At 40.2% G+C, this 21807-nt stretch overlaps 1 protein-coding gene across 1 annotated transcript; it reads left to right on the top strand.

Annotated features, from left to right (window-relative positions):
* Window positions 1-1399: 1399 nt before the first annotated feature.
* Window positions 1400-20139, top strand: wdr43 (WD repeat domain 43). The gene is made up of 18 exons (XM_042388720.1): window positions 1400-1684; window positions 2756-2890; window positions 3187-3308; window positions 5748-5868; window positions 6128-6246; window positions 6376-6478; window positions 6872-6936; window positions 8093-8252; window positions 8703-8789; window positions 8962-9087; window positions 9564-9713; window positions 10921-11007; window positions 11823-11854; window positions 12050-12113; window positions 16045-16158; window positions 16863-16932; window positions 18825-18883; window positions 19053-20139. Exons 1-18 carry the CDS (start codon window positions 1478-1480, stop codon window positions 19191-19193), a joined length of 1962 nt encoding a protein of 653 aa, XP_042244654.1. The 5' UTR covers window positions 1400-1477; the 3' UTR covers window positions 19194-20139.
* The last annotated feature ends 1668 nt before the right edge of the window (window positions 20140-21807 follow it).

Below are 21807 nucleotides of genomic sequence, written 5' to 3'. Positions count from 1 at the left end.
GCAGTCAGAATGACCTTAGTATTAAATTTCCTTTCCTTTAGCTGTGAATACATGGCCCACAATGTGTAGTACTGAAACCACAGAGCAACTAATTCAGGTAATTTGATCACACACACGTCATGAAGCTGTCCAATTCTCAGCTTATCTAAATGGCAGGTTAAATGGGGAAAGATAGTTCCTAACAGTGTCAAATAATTACAGGGAAACGGGGTCTTTCTCTCTAGTCATTTATAATTCAAACGTCATAAAACATGTTTAACCATAGGCTATCTACAAAAATTAATTTACATGTAAAATGTAAATGTTAAGATATTTGGGCATCAAAAACAGGTCCACATAAATTAATTGCAATGATAATTAAAAGATTTATTTTTTCATTTAGTAATTACAGAACAAGCATAAGTTGTGCCGATGAGGTATACAACATATATACAACTTAACAATATCTCTTCATACAGAGGTTTTTGTGTCTTTGTGGTGGGTTATATAAGCAGCCCATTTCTCAGTAAACTGATTGTTGAAGATAATTATTAATTTTAACAACATCCTTATACACATGGATTTACAGCAGAGAATTTATTTGTTGTTGCATTCAGGTGCAGTCAAACTTCGTAAATATTTTCAGGGCGAAATATACAGCAGGGCGAAACGGAGACAAATACACACAATCATCATTTATCACTAGTTATTGAATAAAGTGGGCTACTTGAGTATTGTCAGTGTTGTTGATATTTTCGATCGAAAGTGCCTAAATGCATCGACCGGTTGTAAATCCTGTTATTTACAACTGATCAGAGACAGTTCAGACAGTTATAGAGTATCTTTGACCTGTTATCGTGGTAGCATCGATGAGACTTCTTTTACTTTTTAAACAGCTTTACTGAAACAAGTAACTTATTCAACAAGTTTACAGCACCTAACTTGAATCTACAATCACAAACATGTCAGGGGGGCTAAAGGTTGTAATAAAAAATAAGTAGTTAAATAAATATCTTGTAAACCTTACAGTGGTTATTAACAGCTTTTTGGTTTGTACATTCAGATATTGAAGAAATGTATTGTTTGATATGGGGGTCAGCTCTGAAAAGTTTGACTTTTTGATTAAGAATTTGGATTTGTGAATATAAAATTTGGTCAAAATAGTAAGCAGATTAATTAAATAGAACTGTGAGCAGAGATTTCTGTCATATTCAGTTAATCCAAACAATGCATTTTTTTCCAAAGCAATAAAAAGTGAGAGTAGATATGATCAGCAATAAATCGTGACAATTTACTCCACGCTTGTTTTGATGTGGGCGGACCGCAATAAATGTTCCCGCTGCATCGATGACACTTGAAGGCAGCATAATGCCGCTAGTTGTGTGGCAGCAGCCAATGGGAAGGGCGGTGCTCCTGACGCTGTGCCGCGCATGTCCGCGGAGGGCCACACGTGGTTTTGTGTAAACCCCGACACGCAGACGCAAGCAGCGCTGCAGAAATGGCGGCCGATAGTGGCAGCTCTCCGCTGCAGCTCCCCTGCGTTTTTTCACCCAAATCACGACAGTACTTAGCCTTGTGTGCCCAGGATGGCAGACTTCGCATTTGGAACACAGACAGTAAAACACTTCACCAGGAATATGTGCCTTCAGCCCATTTGAGTGCCACTTGTAGCTGCATATCGTGGGGACCATGCCGAACAGTGAAGGTACGTGAGCCTGCTGTTAGCTATGTAAGCTAGTGAGGCCTTAAGAAGCTGTCTGGGACGGACTTCTCAGAGAAGTTAACACGCTTGAACAAGAAAAGTGTCAGTATTCACAGTAGAAAGTGTATAGAAAGCTGGGAGCGCTCTGCTATGAGTTAATACGGATGCTTTCATGTATCCGACGCTGACTTGTTTAGCGGGTCAGCCGCGTTAGCTGCTAGTTAGCTTTCAACAGCTGCGCAGGACGCACATGTTAGTCCCACATGGTAGTCACAAGAAAACACGGACAGTGTCTCAATTTGGTGCTTCAACATCGAAGTAACTTTCAAGAATACTTGCCGCAGCTAAACTGCCACGACCAATTATGTGGTTTTGTCTTTTAGACAGTCGACATTGCAAATAAATTCGTTATTTAAGTCCACCAAAGCTTCAGAAGCGTGTGCCACCATGACACGTTGAGAAGGAGAGGTTCAGAAAGTTTTGCTTCATTGTAGAGTATCTCCTGGCCTAGTAATACAATTTATCAGTTTAAAACAAGAAAATATGCCTTAAGTTATGACAAGAATTAAACTACGGATCTTATTACTTCTGATACAAAGTGATTTGATGTGTCCATGCTGGGCACAAAATTGGCACCAACCACCAGCCAAATGCTGGTAAAATATGCAAATGACTGGTAGATTTGCTTCACTCACCAGCCAAAAAAGTAATGGTTATATGTTGAGTGGCTGGTAAAATTTGAACATTCACTAGCCATTAGGCTGGTGGACAGAAAAGTTAATTTTGCATCCTGTGTTCATGATATTTTATAATTAATGGCAGTACTTGCTGTTAGATTGTTCAGCTTGCTTTTTTTTTTATATCATATCAATGAGTAGCAGTTTGTCAAAGACAGCACTGGCTTTTATCAGCTGTTATTGTGCTGATCTAAAATATCAAATGGTCAGTGATTTTAATTAGTGAAAATTGTGATACAAGTACATATAGAGTCAAGCGTATGTGCCGAGCATGTCATACCTGTGTCATTATTAGTAATGTTTAGTAGGTAAATGCTACAAATGTGCTGTGTTTCAGGAGGGGCCTCAGAGGAAGAAGAGGAAATCGGAGGCAGGGCAGGTGGAGGAGAAGGCAGACCTGCTGGCAATGGGCACAGCAGCGGGCACTGTGCTCATCTACAGTACAGTAAAGGGAGCACTGCACTGTACCCTGGTGAGTTTGAGATTTAGAACACTGGCTTGTATACTATTATATCCTACAGAAGTGTTATATGATGATAGACTCCAAGAGTGTATTTAAACTGTAAAATGTTAAAAATATATATATTGATCAGAGTTTGTAGAATCTCTAACTTTGAACTGAATTTGTATGTGAAAAATGCTTTTGTCAAAGTGAGAAATGTTAGGCAGTAGTCATGCTGTATTGCATGAGCAGCCTCTAAGTGTTTAATTCAGTAATGGGGCAGTTTGTTCACCACTGTTAACCATATGATTCTCTGTCTCTGTCAGGATGGAGGCCATAGTGGAGGAGTGAATTGTGTCCAGTGGCACCCTGAAGACAGTTTATTATACAGCGGCTCAGATGACACATATATTATAGAGTGGGACCTGCAGACAGGCAAGACACGAAGGTCAGTATCTACTTTATTAGTAGAGATACAATGTTTTGTGCTTTGTTTTTTAAAATCATTATGGGAAAGAATTCAGGAGTTCCTCCTGATTAGATTTGGGAATGAAACCTGTGTCCAGAGCTGACCGAACCACTACACATTAAAGTCACACTGGTGTGATTTTAACGTCTTATTTATTAAAAAGAAACAACATCTCACATCCTGAGAGAGCTGTAGACTGTAGTACAGAGCCAGATGAAATGTGAAGGAAAATTAAGCCTGTTTTCAGTTTCACTCTAACCAGTAAAAGTGTAAAGATGATCTCCGTTTCATCTGTCTCAGACTCTCAAGACATTGTTTCCAGGATCATGCATCATCGTCATCAAAACACAGTCCACTCAGTCATATAGCAGCATTACAGAGTGATGTGTCTTTTAAATCACAAAGACAGAAGTACAGACACCAGCTTGCAGAGAGCGTTAATAAAACATCAGTCCATTTTTTTGTCTATTTTGGCTGTTACAGAATTAGCATCAATTAGTTGCAGCTGATATGACGGTGATGTTTTCCATTGTAACAGGCGAAAGCAGCAGTCAGGGCCAGCTAAAAATGAGAAGCTTCTGCATTGTTCTTTTATAGCCGTAAACCAACTTCAACTGGAATAAGACTCTGTTGGGTGACAGCAGTGACTGACTGAGTCGTTGGCATCGACTTTCCCCACTTGTAAAAACATACAGTGTGATTGATCAGTCATCTGCCGAGCTGAATCAGACAGATCTTTAAGTATCTTGTCTCGCGATCAATTTAGTTACTAGAATATGATCTAAACTGTCAGCTCACTCTGTAAATACATGGCCTTTGCTATGTAAATTAGTACCTCGGTTTGTTTTCCACAAAGCTAAGATATTTCAAAAAAGTGCAATTTCTTTTGACGTGAGTGGAGGCAGGATGTCTGCTGGAAACCCTGAAAGTCTCCATTAATCACAAACAATGTATCTGTATATATTATATGTGGAAAGAGTAATGTTGTTCTGGAGTTTCAGAACTGGATTTGGCAGACCTCTTGGAGACATGGACAACCACTAAAGCCCGCAGGTCGTTTTCAAACAATTGCAGCACTTTGGAGACACTGTCCATCTGCAAAATGCTGCTGCAGCAGGAGCAAAGCTGTCTTTTTTTTTAACCTGAAGCAGCTTTGAGGACATCATTCATTAGAACTGCTGGCTGCTTTATGTGTTCTTGTTGTCTGCAGTTCAGTCATCCGCAGTACTGGACCTGCCCTGCTTATTAAAAAATTCTTGACCAGTGTATCAGGCCATCATTCAGAGCCAAAGCTGGGCTGAAAGTTTCAAAGTTAAAACAAGACCGTAATTCATAAGAAAATTTACCAAAGATAGCTTGAGTAGAAGTTAGGTGTTTGTAAAAGTTGGAAGAATCGAGTTGAGGTGCAGTGGCAGAAAAAGCTCACTCTGAAAGATGCAGTGGTTGAAAATCCTTGTAATATACCAGACTGGCTGGTATTTATACAGACCGGGAGACATTTACATTAGGTCTCTTCTGCAGAATGGAGTGCCATAAGTTATTTATTGAGTTTACATATTCGGGCACATAGGAATATCTGCTTTGCTTAAGAAACAATAGATGTCTTACTTATTCATGGCTATGAATAAGTGAAGATATCTACCACCAACTGGTTCTGGTGCTCTTTCTTTTTTTTGTTCTCGTAAACTTTGTCCTGCCTTCACTCTGTTAAACCTTCACTTCTCAAACTCAAAAAGCTCTTGTAGTTGGCTCAAAAAAAGATTGGTCAGTCTCATTTGTTTTAACTTATACACAGCACATGTTAGTACCCTCCCAAAGTTGGTGCCTTATGTCTTAGCTGCTCCCTAATGTAGAAGACATTGATAGTTTCAAAAATCAGAATGTGGATGTTACTTAATGCCTCTAAGTAGCTAGCTTTGCAACAGAAGTCAGACATAACACTTAGCTCACAAGCACTGAAATACACCAGCTAGTTTTATCATTGTAGACTATACCACTGTACATTTAGTATCGCTGTACTTCTTCCTGAACACCATTTCTCTGGTGATTGATTTAGTAGCAACACAGTCACCATGAACTTTAATGTCACCATGAATCCTCACTCGATGCTCACGAAAGCCCATTTGTGGTCCACATCCACTTACTGCTCCTTTCTGGTAGAGTGCAGCAATGAGTTAGAAGCTGTTGAAGAAATCTGAGCTCCTCACTCAAATACAACACCAGAAAAGTGCTGCCATATCAGACACAATACAGGAAGCCTTGCTTAGATCTCACAATAATGGAAACAGAGCAGGTGTTTCTGATGCACTAGTGAATAATGTCAAAACAAGAAGAAATTGAATCCCATAAACACACAGTTTGAAGATAAAACTTAAACCATTAAATAAATACGTGCTCCAATCTCTTTTGTTGACACAGTAAGTGGAAGGCGGACCGTGCAGCAGTGACCAGTTTATGTGTGAGCCCTGACGGCAAACTGCTGCTTTCAGCCGGACAGATAATCAAGATGTGGGACTTGGACACCAAGGAGGTTTACAGGGTGAGTCTCACTGTCTTCATATTCACATTTATAGATGTGTTATACAGAGCTCAACTGTTATATTCTGGTTTTATTATGTTATGTTAGTTGCTTTACTTTGAAAGGGTCAGCGGTGTTAAATGCGGTTGTTGGATCATAGTTACAGTAAGCTGAGCTAAGAGAAGCATTGAAGGCTATAAACCAGTCAAACATGGCTCTGACCTTTTAAGAGCAGAATTGACCCAATTGTCCTGCTCTTTGTTGTTTTTCCTCTCTGCAGAAATTCACAGGCCACTCCACAGCTGTGACGACCCTGCGCTTTGCCACCACACGACCTCCTGACAGTAACGGTCTCTATTTCCTGTCTGGTGCTGCACACGATCGATTGCTTAGTGTATGGTGAGTACAAAGACAGCGGCAAGGTCAGCCAGAGCTGATCTTCAGTATAAGACATACGGCTGTTGTCTGGCTGGTTATGATGCCATACTTGTGTTTTTGTGTAACTGATATAAAGCCGTCTCATCGTAGGCAAGTTCGAGAAGACGGAAAGGACAAGAACTCAGTGGTGTCCTTCACTCTGACGGACGAGCCACAGCACATCGACCTTGTCACATCCAACAGCAAGGAAGAGGTCAGAGAGACGAGTGTAATGTTGTCTGTATTTGTACTGAAATGTCAGTTATGCCCGATGAATCAAATAAGTTCAGTCTGTGTTCACATTGACAGAATGTGGTAAATGATAGGAACTCTGAATAAAAACTGCGGACATTGGTGAACACACTGTTGAACCCCATCTGGGTAACTTAATTGTGTGGAAATGGCTAAACGAGTGTTCATCACTGTGGATATGGTTATTGGGAGAGAACATGGGATTTAAACATATGCTTAAAAACCTGCTAAATTGTTTCTCTCTGTGTTGCAATTATGTAAGAGTTATACAGACATATTTCCTGTTTTGTATTACCTATTTACCATATGCAAATGTCTGTGTGTGTGTGTGTGTGGTGTTACTTCTTTTGCACAGGCGGTGAGGCTGGCAGTGGTGTGTAAGGATGGGCAGCTGCATCTCTTTGAGCACTTTTTAAATGGGTAAGCCCTTAAAACACTGTAAACTGTGCTAAGCAATATAACAGTGTAAGGTATGGAAAAACCCTTGAGCACCATGCATTTGCTTCCTGCTGTTCAAGAAAATAATTTGTCTTTCACTCTTAAGATTCGACTTTTGTTTGTCCACACCGAGCCGATTAAATTTGAGCTTTTATTCATAAACCCAGATTTCATTACAACAACAAAGAGAATGGTACCTCTTCACTGCATTGATTTTGCTACCTTATAGTATATGATACAGATAACGTCATAAACCTTCCACCTCTATGAGGAAAATCTCCCTCTATGCTCAGAAGACACAGCCAGACATTTCTCCGTTCTCTATTTAAGAGCGGTTGAGATTGACACTAAAGTGAGAGTTACTGGTCCACCTTAAAGGTCAGTCCACCTTAAGTGAGCATTTTCAGGTTAGGCTAACGGATTGTCACTAACTTCAGGGCTAACCCCCTTAAATAGAGGAGACTTTTTTTGGTCTTGAGAAGCTGTAGCATTTATTAACTGACACACTGTAGCCTGTACTGTACATTTACTGCCAGATTGACATCTCACTCTGAACTTTTTACTCTGCTCCGCTTGCATTCACCATCACTTTTCTGCTGCTCACTCAACTACACACTCACTACACACACGCATTACGCACTGCTCTATTCTTTAATGGAGCTATACCACTCTTGTAACAGTACCCTTCACAAAGATCTCATTTGAAGAATGAGGAGAGAGAATGACTCAAAACTGTTCCACAGTAACGTAGGGTGTTATTGTGCTCGCACAGTGTGCGAGTGAAAATAAATAGTAGCCCATTGATATTGATGGTCGTGTGACATTTTAGCAGCAGCACTCATGGTGACCGCCACTGCAGAATGAATATAGGAGAAACACTTGAGTTTTCAATGCAGATCACCTGAGTAATTCTCATTCACTCACTCTGTTAGAGTATTTGCCCCCTATTGGCTGTTAGGAGACAGTGCACTGCCAGCAGATGAAGGAATATTCACTTCTGCTCTCTGCAGTAATTCTACATTTTGTATAGTGTGGAGTGTCAGATCCTGTTGTTGAATAATGAATCTCACCATGTAAAGTTAAATCAGTTTTGTGTATTTGCTATGCTCATGTTGGGTCTAAACATCGGTCCCCACAGGCCCTGTAAGAAGCCCCTCGCACCCTCATGTACGGTGCAGATGTCAGACACGAAGGACTCCCCGGTGCCAATCCCCCTGCTGGCAGCCGCCCTCAGAGCTGACATTCGCACTGTGCTGCTGGCTTATGGCAACCACCTGCAGCCGGTTATGGAGAAAGTGGTGAGTACACAGGGGGCTCCTGAAATGCACAAGTGTGATGTCCAATCATTGTGCAGCTTATTTGAAAGAGCCTCTTCCCCATATACAGCTGTGTAAATAGGCTGCGAAAGTTATTTTCTTAAATTACAGTGTTCAAAACTGAAAAGTCATTGTAAAAGTTTCCTGGGCATCAGAAATATGTGGTTGTGAATTGTGTTCCACATGGTGGATAGTAAGCTTTCATTAAGCATACGGTATGATAAATCTTAGTTGCAAGTGTGTGCCAGCTGTGAGATGAAGTTTTGTTTGAGCTTTTGTAGTTTCCATGAAGAGAATTAAATTCTGAATCCTCGTCTCAACTGGTGATTTGTTAAATATGAAGATACCTCACACAACATTATCAGCCTTTAAAAACCAGTGTGGGTTCAGCTCCTCATTGACTTTCCATCTTGCTCTCTCCCATTTTTACAGGAGATCAACACCACAGACAGACATGTCTGTTTGACCCGTGATGTTCAGACCAGCTTGTCTCTTTCCATGGAAACTGCCGTTTCCAAGGTGACTATCAGTACTTCACATTGCTTAATATGAGCCCAGAAGATGATGCATGTTGCATGACTTTATTTCACTCACCATATGATTTGATTGGCCATTTTATGTGTACTCTAAATGACTTCAAACTATTCTTGTGACTGAAGATGAAAATTATGAATTTCATTTCCCGTTCCAGGTGAAAACCCCAATTGTCAACGCCAAAAGCAGAGTGTTGGTCCCAGGGCTTCCTGGTCATCAAGCCCCAGTGAAGGGAACCTCACAGGGATCAGAGAAACGGAAAAAAGACACAGACACTAAAGAGGTATGTTGAGTGTTGCTGATGATGCACCACACATGGCTCACTGCATCGGTATGTTCCTCCTACTGTGAGCATTTTGGCCATACACCAATCATAATCAACCAGTAGATGTTGCTTGTGTGTTCAGATGTATGCTCTTTATAGTCCAAGGGCACACAAGTAAACCCTCACCATGTGAATAAAAGGTTAAACTGCTTGATGACAATATCTGCATGAGTTCACTCACGTTTCAGTAGTTGGAGACCTCTTCAGTCATTTACCAGTTGTCATTGCCAGTTCCTGAGATTCTTTCCACATTCCAGTCAGAAAAAACGGACTCATTTAAATATGAGAACATGTTTTGAATTTTGACTTTACATGTTTTCTTTTACGTGATGTGGTAATGGTATTCAGTCTGGGTAAGACTGGCTGATACAATATGTGCACCCACTGAATTTATCCAATTCCTGTTCAGCTAAAGTCATTCTTTTCCCCTGCAGATGTCAATAGCGGAGCGACTAGGTGAAATTGATCTGTCTACAGTCTCCTCTGAGAAGGGAGCTCCTAAAGGGACGCCCTCTTTACAGACAGACAATTTTGCGGTGCTGCTGGTGCAGGGTCTGGAGAGTAATGATGCCAACATCCTAAATGTAAGTGAATTTAGTTTAGTCTATTGATATTGTTACACTATTGTAGGGATGACTATTGGTGCTTTCACAAAATATTTACATAATGAGATTTTTGATAAATAATCACCAATAATGTGGATATAATGATTAAGTGGGTAAAGACAAAGAGTAGAACAGCTAGAACAGTCTGGTAAGTTCAGAAAATTCATCACTTTACTGTAATGCAGCCTTTGAAACCAGGAAAAGACACTTACTCATGATATTGCTATTAGGGCTACAACTAACGATAATTTTTATTATCAGTAAATGTCTTGATAAATCAATTAGTTGTTTGGTCCATAAAATGTTAGAAAATGGGGACAAATGTGGATCACTGCTTCCCAAAGCCGAGATGAATGTCTTATTTTGTACCATCCACAACCCAAAGATTCAGTCTGCTGTCATAGAGGACTAAAGAAACCAGAAACTATTCACATTGGAGAAGCTGGAATCAGAGAATTTGGCCTTTTTTTCTTAAAAAAATGACTCAAAACGATTAATCAGTTATCAAAATAATAGGTGATTAATTTTATAGTTGTCAACTGATTGACTAATCATTGCAGCTCCAATTACGATATCCAAACTCTAAGAAGATATCAAGTCTCATATCACTGTATTAATTTATAACATCAATATATTGCCCAGCCCTAATTTGAAGTTTGTTTTGTACAAAGATTTTGCCCACTTACCATTCAGAAAGTTAAAAAGGCAAATGTAGTACCAGCCAAAACTTAAATTGATTTGGGTGTGAAAATTTAAATTGTATCCCAAACCATCTTTCAAAGTCTGTCTTATAAAAGCCTAAACCTTTCAAAGTTTTTATAGTTAAGGAAGCTGATTTTTTTCTTTTTAAATAATAGTTTTTTATCTTTTGGCCTGTGCAAAAGACATTTATAATATGGTACATTATTACCTTTCCCTGGATTTGGAAAAGTGTTCTCTTCGACAGGTGGGATTGGGTCGCTGCGAGGACAGCACCCTCCCCTGGACCCACCCCTGCGGAGTGAGAATCAGTACTATGTGTAGGCTTTTTATATGTATGTGGGCTACTGTCAGACAGGCAGGACAGGACAAGACAAAACACTGCGAGGGGTGCAAAGCACACTGCTCATCTAGGTATAAACTTAAACTTGTTCTTTAAATGTGTCAAAAATTTGCAGCTACATGTGGTTTCCTTTCTCTCCTACAGAAAGTTTTCCAGACTCGCAAAGAGATGGTGATAAAGAAAACGGTTGCTCGGTTACCCCTCCCTGCTGTTTTACCATTGGTGGAAGAGGTGAGTGTCAACCATAGACTGTATATAAAGATGGACACAGTGGGGTGTGATGTCACCCATTGGTTTGCTTTGAAGCCGATTTGAAGCCCAGAATTGCAGCTTATGGTCGGCACCATCTTTTCCGTTTGGAGCCAGGACCTTCCAGATAAGGAGTGCAGGGTTTTGCCTTTCACACTAACGTATTTAGGCTTACTTTAGCTACTTAAGCTAAACTGTGCTAACAGGGCAGGTATTGTAATCATGTAATATTAAACTTTGTGAAGTATTGTGACAATAGTCCGACTCAGTGCGAGTGTCAGAGCCGGGGAGAGCAGCAAGTGAGCCAACTGTCAATCACAGCTGTCAATCAACGCCCACACAGCAGACATCAAAGCTACTATAGGTCTTCACATCTTATTAACTGAGAAATCATTTCCGAAATGACCACCAGCACACTTATTAGAGGGCTTCAATTTAGAGATTGAGACCATAATGACTCATTGGAAAAAAATGACTAAAAAAAGAGAGAGAAGCTGATGTTTTTTGAATGGAAGTCAATTGTAGCATCTAGCAGCCATCGATAACATTGCACTTTAAGGTACTTCTACATTGGCTTCAGCCTCGAGCTGTGGTATTTGCCGCTTTGCCAATATAAAAATTAACAAAAAAAGAAAAAACATGCTCTTCTGTGACACTTAGTCAGCAGTCTGGTCTGAAGCTGCATGAACCTGCCCAGATGTTTGGTCACACTAGCAGGATTTGTAAGTGAAGTTGTGTTAAGGTTGTTCCATGATTTACTGCAGTTTTTAATCAACCCCTTATCTCTCTCTCTGTAGATCACAAAGAGGCTCCAAGGGCACCCTTTTACGTAAGTGAAAGCTTGACAGATCAACTCTAAGCATTTAATTGGCTTAAGTTCACAGTGGTTGTACACATAATCACTAGTCACTAATGCAGCTGCTTTTCACATGATGAAAACAACAATGTCTCACATCATGTAGATATACATAATGGACTAGTTTGGTTCCCACCTGACCGTTCATACACATGTTTCTTTCTACAGGGCAGTTCTAATGGTACGGTGGCTCAAAGCTGTGCTGATGCACCACACATCATACCTGGCCTCGGTGAGTCTACCTGTACTACTCATATGACTCCAGTTGCTTTATATGTTTAAAGCCCCCCTCCAGTCTATTTGGGCATCTTTAACATATTTTATGTTTCTGTGTCATTTCCTGACAATGTTGATTAGCCACACTGTTCACCAAATATTTTTTGACAAATAACTTAATTTTGCGCTCAAAGTTCAAAAATTGAAGCTGTTGCTAAAACGGAGCGATAACATATGACTGTAGTAGAACGCTGTAGTCTTACATCATCCTCATAAATTCCCTTTTGTTTTTGTGAGTGCACATAGGCTACAGATACAGTATCAAGTGCTGCGTTTCAAACTAAATACTTGCTGCAGATGTGCTGCAACAACGGATTGCTTAAAAGCTGCTTTAAAAAAAGAGCAGCTTACTGCAATTTTTTTTTGTAGTAAATTCACTCCAGGAGTGTTGTTTTCTGTTCAGATCAAGGTAACTACGGTTGGTAAAGTAAATATAGCTCCAGGTATCAGCCACCACTAGTTTGTCCCAGACCACTCTGGTTTTCTCTACTTGTCGACGTCACCACCAAAGAAAGGTCCGTCTCTCAATTCATCCAAATGGACAATGGGGAAAGATGCAAATGACGTTTGGCACTTTTCCGTTTTTTTCAACTAGAGGCATTCAGGGCACTCCTGCAAAAACATGAGGCACTCAGCAACGCAAAAACAGCGAGCAAAAAACTTCACTCCCCTTGGAAAAAGCTGCCCCAGGCAGGCAAAAGCATGCTCTGCCTTATACTGTATGAAAAGCTTCTCCTTCAGTTCATTAAATCCCTGCAGCATCTGAAGGCAGCACGACTGATATGTTTACCTTCATTAAATCACCTGAAAACAACACCAGGCTGCTACAATATAACCACACACACCTCTACACACATTAGATGGTTATAAGTCAATATTCTGCTTTTTATGAAGGAGACGTTGGGTCAGCAGAGTTCATCAAAGCCTCTTTTCCTACTTTCTTTTTAGCTAAAGTAATGTCTCATGTTTTATCACTGAAACACATTGCAGTGCAAATGCTGTTGTGTAACATTAATAACCAAACTATGTGAGCATTTACAAGGGGAGATACATTAGAATTATTGTTGAAATAGCATCGGTCTGATATAATCATATACCAAATCAATTTTTTTTATTTCTATTGTTATTATAGCAACTAACTGATAAAAACAACTACTCCATCTGTCTTTGGCTGCAGATTTGTGGTGATGTGTGTTCATGTCATGACATTGATCTGTCCAGACTTTTCCTGAAGAAAAGCTTTCTGTTGTTGAGCTAACATTATCATTGTTAACTGTGATTGGCACAGCTGTCTCAGAGCTATGACAGCAGTGATGTGACTGACTGAGAGAGTATTTAATAATCACCACACCCACTGATTTATGTCCACCTTCACTCAGCCCTTTTGCACGTCGCGCTGCTGCACACACATGAACCAAAATAGCAGGTGTGCATACAGCACACAGTCCGTGGGCCTCTGCGCTTGGCATTTATTATTCAAGTTTCAACTTAGGGTGCAACATATTAAACTGTAACTGGGCCTGGCCACTGAGGAGGAAAACTTACAAATATTTACTAAAAAATAAAGCAAGGTTTCATTGTGTATCTCTGTTACTGACATGTGACCTAGTCTATATAGTTAATGACATAGTAAGTGGACAGGTTAGGCTATAATATCACTACCATTCAGGGTTTTCCCTGGATGTTTTTGAGACAAGTGTGGCTAAGGTTGAAGAATGTGCGTGGTGCGGCTTACACAGTTTGTGCATGCACCTCAGGGTGTTGTGCACTTAAGTGAAAACAAATCACGATTTTAGAGACAAAGTGTTTATTGGGATTTAAATTTTATATGAAGATGGAACCAAGAGATGAAAGATAAATATTGTGACAAATGACAGTGTTCATTTTGTTGGTCTGGGACAATATGCTTATCTCTCGATTCAATAACATCACGATACTCAGGTGCCCATTCAATTCAGAAGTGATTCTTGATTAGAAACCATTTCTTGATTGAATGAATAGAAAAGGGGGCACTATTTTCAGTCTCTTGCTCCAGTATGTGCCAAACCATTCACCAGGGTTCTTAGTCCACTGAAATATAATATGAAACATAACTGGCGTTTAAGACAAGTGGTCCACAGCCTTTTCATTTCAAAATGTTAACTGCAATAATTAATGAATTAATTAATCTGAAAGCATCTTACAGTCTCCTGCCTCTATGAGAATAACAAAATGAGGATGAGAAGGAATGCTCTGCTGTGTTGTTATTAACGTCATGTCTCCAGTAGTGAAGAGCAGCCTCTCTGCTGCACCGTTAGCTCTGGGGAAAGACATCACTGTCCAAGATGCTGGGGGGGGGGGCACAGGGTTTTTGAGGTGAAAAAGACTTAGTACCAAGTTATTTTCTTCACCTCAGAGTTGGTGTAAGTTGTTTAATGCTGCAGTGTGTATTGGTCAGCTGGTCTTGTTTGTTACTGCTGGAGTTTGCTGCTCCGCTCAGCTAACGTTAGTCTGAGTGATGGTGTAGAAAGTTCAAAATATGCTTAACTTTCGTCTCATAAAGGTAATTATTTAGTCATTAAATCAAAACATGCTTGCAACCGCTGCATTTTGTGAAGATGTACTCCAGCATGTGCGTGCTGTAGACTGTCCACGTGCTGCGCTGCACTTGCACTCGCAGTTGAGTTCCACCTTTTTCATTTCGTCAACATCAAATGCCGGAACTTTCAACAAAGGCGGCGGCTAGTAATACAAAGGCGGCCTGCCTGTGAGTTAGATAGGCAGGGAAAACCCTGCCATTCCAATGCATCGCCAGTGTGCTAGAACGGTAATCTGGTTGCCATGGTAATGGATTATGTCAGACTTTTACCACTCCCCCAATCTCTGTTAGAGAAAGAACATTAACCGTTGAGCAGGAAGTGACACTGGCTGGAGTGGGCTTTAACTTGTACTGTACCTGCCTTCTGCACAGACATACACTCTAGACTCTCCACAGTCCAATCAGGTCGTATTGTGATTTCCCTAAGCACATGGAAGTCACACACAGCATCCTTTTGTGCATACTTCCTCCGACATTCATATTTAATCCTGACTTTAATTTCCAGTCGTTACCTCCACCACACATAGCAGACATTATGTCTCAGACCTTCTGTTTGTGTGACTACAACCAGCAGCTCAGCACCCATTTACTCATGCAGCAAAGACAAGAAACCTATGGAGTTTTGAGGGACTGTATGACCTTTCCCGAAGCATTTTGATTTCCAGATGACATCCCCTGACCTCTGAGGTCATACAGATGTAACATTTGCTGTTGATATTGATCTTAACAAGAGAAAACTTGAACTTGTTGGTAACCTTCTATCCGTTGTATTCCACCCACGACAATGTTGTATGTGAAGCTAAGTCTGCTAATACATACACCAGCCCAGCCTGTATATGTTATATGAAACAGGGTTTGACATTTATGCTTGTTCACTTGTCAGGGTCAAGTGGATCTTTTGTAGGGCAAGTGGAAGAGAAATGTTCTTGCCCCACCGAACAAGTTAAAAGTCATAAACATAAAAAAGAAGTGTCTTCATGTTATGTGCCACTCATTACTCGGCTAAAAGAATACATTCTTAATATCAATGTGAAAGGAATACATTTTACTCCATGATCTCTAACACAGCAGCATTAAAGTCTCAGTGAAACGGAAGTTACATTGTGTCATTTATCCATACAAGTGACTTTTGTGCCTGGACAGGTGAAAAGTAATTTTACTTGTCCAAAGGGCAAGTGCCTCAAAAAGTTAATGTCGAGCCCTGGAAGCTGTAAAATAAGGCCTCAGCAGAGGTTTGTACATCATGTGCTGCCTTGTTTGTGTCTTTTCTGTTTTTTATCTTCAACTGATCTATCTGTGTTTCCAACAGCTGCCAGACCTGGTTACCCAGCTTGGAGTGCTTTATCACATGATTGAGAGCAGAGTGAAGATGTTCCACAAGCTAACAAAGCTGCATGGGAAACTGTATCTCCTAATGACACAGGTAAGCATGGTCATGCACAGAAATAAGCACAGTAGCCTGCATGTGGAGAAGCTCGTTGTCAGCAGGCAATCACTTGTGAACAGACACTCTAGGTTCTGATAGGATTTGTGCTGGACATCATCTATGCAATAAATTCAGGCACAGATGTAAATTGTCCCAATGTGATTTCAGAATCATTTCAACCTGCTGCATGAAGGTCATGCATTACTCTGCCAGTCTTGGAATTGGCATTTATTTTGCAGCAGTGATGTCACAGTTGGAGGCATCTCTGGCCAGAAAGGATCTTTATTCATCTGTTTGTGATGTGCTCCTGTGTTGAATTCACATCAGAGTTTTTGCACCACTTCTGCTCTTACACACCTTAATCAAATATAATCCAAAATGTGTAGACCCTAATTGCATCAAGTGCACAACAACAGGGTTGAGGAGAGAAAGTGTGGGCCTTCAGGACTGGGCTGATGAACAGAGATGTAGACACACAAGCTTTGGTTATTTTGCAATTTCCAAATACAAGTACAGCAGTGAATGTCATATGTGAGATTCAACTGTAAGGTTCTTCTCTGAAACTAAACATAGCTCTCCGTGCTCAGTTTATGATGCATTTAATTATTGGCCAAAGTGACTTGTCATGATCTGGGGGGAAAAAAAGGATGGTGCTGTGTGCAAATTGAACCTCTAATGCCTATCTTCCCCTTTACCACTAGGTGGCGACAAGTGACAGCAGCAACACAGTTACAGATGTTGACCACGCAGCTAAGCTGGTGTATGAAGAGGGTAAGTGTTTGCTCTTCTGACTGTGTCCCTGTTATGTTCAGTTCTAATCTTCCATTTCCCAGCTCCCCCTGCTCTTCAAAAACCTTCTTGAAAACATTCTTCTTTGGTGGCATCACAATTCCTTTGGCCCTTGAAATCTCATGTGTAGCATCATAACCTCGGCCAGTCTGTCAATCCCAGTGATGATTGAGTGCAGTGAAGTGCGAGTGGCAGCTGTCAGGAATAAAGGTATAATCTTATTTCAACCCCCAACTCATCAGTTTAACACTTCAGATAGATGATTGACTGGAGTGACTCCTTCAAGCTGCAGCAGTGCAACAAGTCACACTGATGCTCTGCTGAAATCACCATCCGACCACACTATTGTTTTCTCACTTTTTTTTGACTGGCATTCATTGTCTTGTCAATTCCCATTAAGTCGTTTGAGGACGCTCTGTGAAGACTGCACTGAATCGGTTAAGATTTATGAAGGCAATGTTACCCATCATGCAGCCACTCTTGGCAATGCACCGCACGCAAACATGACTCCTGTTGCCTGGCAACCTGACCAGCAGTGTTCAGATCCTCCCCTTTGAGCGGAACAACAAGGCCCCACTCTGTTCACTCTCATTTCTCATTACCGTACAGTATAAAACGCTTTATTGAACAACGCAGAAAATAGGCTTTCATGAAATAATTAAGGTGCGCTTTTGATTTCCAATACCTCCGTCAGTGGTCCAGATGTGAAGGTTCATTAACAAAAAAAAGTTCATAAAAGGAGCCAATGAACAGAAAGATTTGTACACTCATGTGTGGATGGTGCTGTGCTGTTGGCTTGTTATGGGTCCATCACGAAGCCAACATGGGAATCTAACAGGAAGTTAGTTTGTGAATCATAGTTTAGTCAGGTTGTGTGGACTGTATGTACTGTTTGAATGGATATGTTTAATTGATCTTTCAGTTCTCTGATTGTACTGGTACCTGTATGGGTACATTAATCACTCATAGATTAATAAGCCATTCTGTAGCATCAGCTGGAATAATTAGAACTTAAAAATAACAGTCAGAATATACAATTAGATCTTTAAATGCACAGCAGTCACCCAGAGGTGGTGCAGATAATATTGTCAGTTTGACATGGTACATGTTGTGAATTCTTTTTAATAAAACCTACATTTTTTGCAGCATACCGCAAAACTACAAACATCATTTGCCTGTTTCACAATGATTGCTGAAATGATGGGTACAATAATAACTGTTTCATCCTCTACTTTGTATTCCCGGGACTTCATCCTTTATAGCAGATGTGCAAACCAGCCATGTTAACCAGCATGTATTGTTAGTAAAATAGCTTTTTAATGTCAATTAGCCTGCATCATGTAATTCATAATTGTAGTCCAGAAAAAACAAATGTCCGCTCTGAGGCTGTTAGATTATGAAAAAATAGAATTGTCTCTGGTTTTAAAGTGTGTTTCAGCCATTATATTCTTAATTAATGAATTAATTACTCTGCCTCATTGTCCTGTCATGTAATATGTAAGTGTTTTTAAAGTTATGACCAACAATGCTGTAATATTTAGTCATTTCTGTATAAAGGTCCACTGGTCACAGTTTGCAGCAGATGGTGCCTGGCTGACCTAATGGAGCAGATAGCCTCAGCAAATCATATTGACATTCCTCCCTCCTGCACCACACAGTCTGTATTGTTGTCATAACCAGGTGGCCCCACTATGGTATTGAAATGCAAATACATACCAGCCCTCTGCATGAAATTTATAAGCGAGTTAAAGCACGGAAGACTTTTTCTTTTCTTTTTCACCTCCCCTCTGTCTCCTCGTGTAGGAGGGCTTGTGCCAGTATTGATGTTATGAAATCATCTGATGGATTTGTGTTTTTCCTGTTCCTGTTTGCAGAATCATCAGATGAAGATGAGGCCTCTGGTGATGAAGGTCTTCCTGATGAGGACTCTGATGTAAGTTGCGTTAAACTGGCCAGTCAGAAAGATGTCCTCCAAGTTTCAAAGAAGTCAGCAACACTGATGCAGAACTAGTTAGCTTTTTGATTGCTTAAGCTGTTCATTTTTCTTAAGAAAACACAAACTTGGCACTAAGATGTTAATTTTTTTTTTTTTTAATCCTCAGAATTGGGAAGAGGAGGAGACGATGGAAGAAGACAAGGAAGAGCAAGAAGATGAGGACGAGGAGGATCCCGACAGCAGAACAGATTCCAAAGCAAACGGGGAGGAAGACATGGAGCACGAAAACGAGAGCGAAGAGGAATGAGAACAAACAAGGAGAAATGTCAATCATACACAAAATGGACCTGAAAGAGTTATATATACTTTCATTTTATTTTCATGCTTTTGATTTTATTATGAGAACAAAGTATGGTTTTACAAAATTAAGGGACACATGTTGGAATTTGGGCAGTGCGGCCCCCTGCCTCGCCACAACACAGTGATGTCATGCTCCCTGTCTTTTCCCCCGTCTGAGGAACAGATGCAACATTTTGGAAAGGAGGGCGAAATGAAATGAATGCAAGTTCTCCTTCTGCTTTTGTCAGTTCAGTCTGCATCCCAGCTCTACAGCCTGATGAGTTTGCATTGAAAATGACTGAAGAAATAATCAGGTGATGTTCCAGTTTGCCTACACTGCAGTCTGCATTCCAGATTTGTCATTGTATAATAAATAGTGCATCACAAATATATTACAGTATATTGTATGTCCTGCTTAACAGTAGATGAGACAGCACTCTGTCACTGATTGGTTCATTCTAACCGACCATGTAGGCCATCTGGAACGTGCCTTTTTTGTTCACAGTGCAGGTTTGGAGTTGGGATGCAGGGCCCCTCTTTGTTGTACAGAATACTGCTCGATCCAGAGGTGGGCTTGCCAGGCAAGACCATACATCATGTCCCCACACAATGTAAATCTGTATGTACAGTGAAGTGTTTGTATGAGCTCTTCCCTCTACAGCTATCCCCCAGAAATCCTTGGGATTAAATGAACTCCTGTAAAGTCTCCTGGATGCAGTTTTTTTTTTTTTTTTTCTTTTTTTAATTTCCAGACTTGTTGCAGCCTTCTTGTTTTAATCGTGTTCTTTTTGTGCATTTAATTTCCGGGCATGCCCTGATGTCCACTGCCTTGAACCCAGACTCACAGGGGCAAACTGAGGAAAAGAAAATGTGAACTTTGCTCAAATAGGTGAATAAATGGGTTTTCAAAATGGCTTACTGTGTCTGGTGGGGGGGGTGAGAAGTGTCAAAGCCACAGTAAGAGCTGGTACACAATGCAGACTGGCTTTCTGATTTGACAGGTTATTATTTGAAAAGCAGTGTTTACGGTGTGATTTACACCAGGGGTTATGGGACTGGTTCAGACTAGGTATGTATAAAACCCTCCAGCATGGTCTCTTATTTGATAAATCATCTGAACATCTGCTGAGAAACTGAGTAAAGGATAAAATTACCAGACAGGAATGTAAGTTTTTGGCATATCCAGCAAATTAAATACCAGATAAATAATAGTACTTAATTTAATTGATGCAAAGATCATAAAAACACAATATTGCCATAAAGAAGTCCAGTTCATTGATTTGCAACACTACCCCTAATGGCCTAATATAACCAGAGATATTAAAGGGAAAGATACTACAGTATAAAGGGTGACAAATTTAGATTATCTCTTATATATCTTCATATCACCCAACCCTCTTCAAGCTTAATTTGAGTGCATCTTGGATCACACTGTCAGAAGACTCCCTACAAGATTTAAATCTTCATTATCACAGTGTTTTTCACCGCTGTAGATATGCAGTCAGAAGGCAAAGAGCTGATAGGTGGTTTGGAATTTTTGCCCTGTTGAAATGACCTCAACCCTACTTCTTAATTGTATTCTAGTTTGTTGTAGCAGGAGAAGCACAGGTGTAATTAATAACATTAATTGCTGCATTTTGCATTTTTGTGCATCATTAGTTACTAGCTCAAGCTGTGCTTTTCCTGCTTGGACAAGTTAAAATATCTGCTGTGAAACAGGTCATTATTGGTAAAGGTTAACACAGGTTAAACAGGAAATACAAGGTGTTTTTTTTTTTAATCATTATTTCCTGAAGTGTGCTTTACTAAAATATGAAGTTAATTGTGAAAATTTACTTCTCTGTGTTTCTGCTGCTCCTGACCAAACATAATGAGTAAAGTATGAATCCTTTTTGTGAGGTATAATGAATAATGTTGATTGTGCATGGTGGCTGACCTAGCTAGAACATGTCAACTGGGAGTGAGCCATCATTACTGTCAGGAGTTCCACTTTTATTCCCTCTTATTTGTTTTTCTCACTATTACAAGTCAGTGTCTGCTGTGAAAAAGGTGTTATTGGTAACTCCCACTGTGACAAACAGGTTTTATAGGAAATAAAAGGAACCATTAAAGTTCGCTTTTAAAAAATCCTGCTAATTAAGGAAGTGTAGCAATATTATGACAGAACATGAACAAAGTGAAGTGAAACCAAATGTTTCAAGGTGACTTGTAGGATGCACAAGCAGACAAATACCTGAACCTACAAATCATCTTTTCTTTCTTCTCCTTGCTCTTGGCTTTGTTTTTGCTGATAATGCATGTTCTTCTTCTTCTCCCAAATTCCACCTCCTTATGTCCTCCTTGTGTACCTGCCAGTGATCATATACAATATCAGAATTTAATTTGGAAAATGGAAATTAATTTATGATGACTGAATTTGGAGAGGACGAGGATGTTCTTCTGTGCTGTGGCACCACTTTGTGATTTAGAGTGACAAAGACTGGTGGGACGCTCTGAATGTCCCGGAAAGTACTTCTCTTGTCCTGGTCATTTTATGAAGTATAGCATGACTATCCATCACACATCTTCATCTGGTGCTCTTT

The sequence above is a fragment of the Thunnus maccoyii genome, chromosome 16 (assembly GCF_910596095.1).
Source record: "Thunnus maccoyii chromosome 16, fThuMac1.1, whole genome shotgun sequence".
Classification (NCBI taxonomy): Eukaryota; Metazoa; Chordata; class Actinopteri; order Scombriformes; family Scombridae; genus Thunnus; species Thunnus maccoyii.
This window is presented reverse-complemented; position numbering and strand designations above follow the sequence as displayed.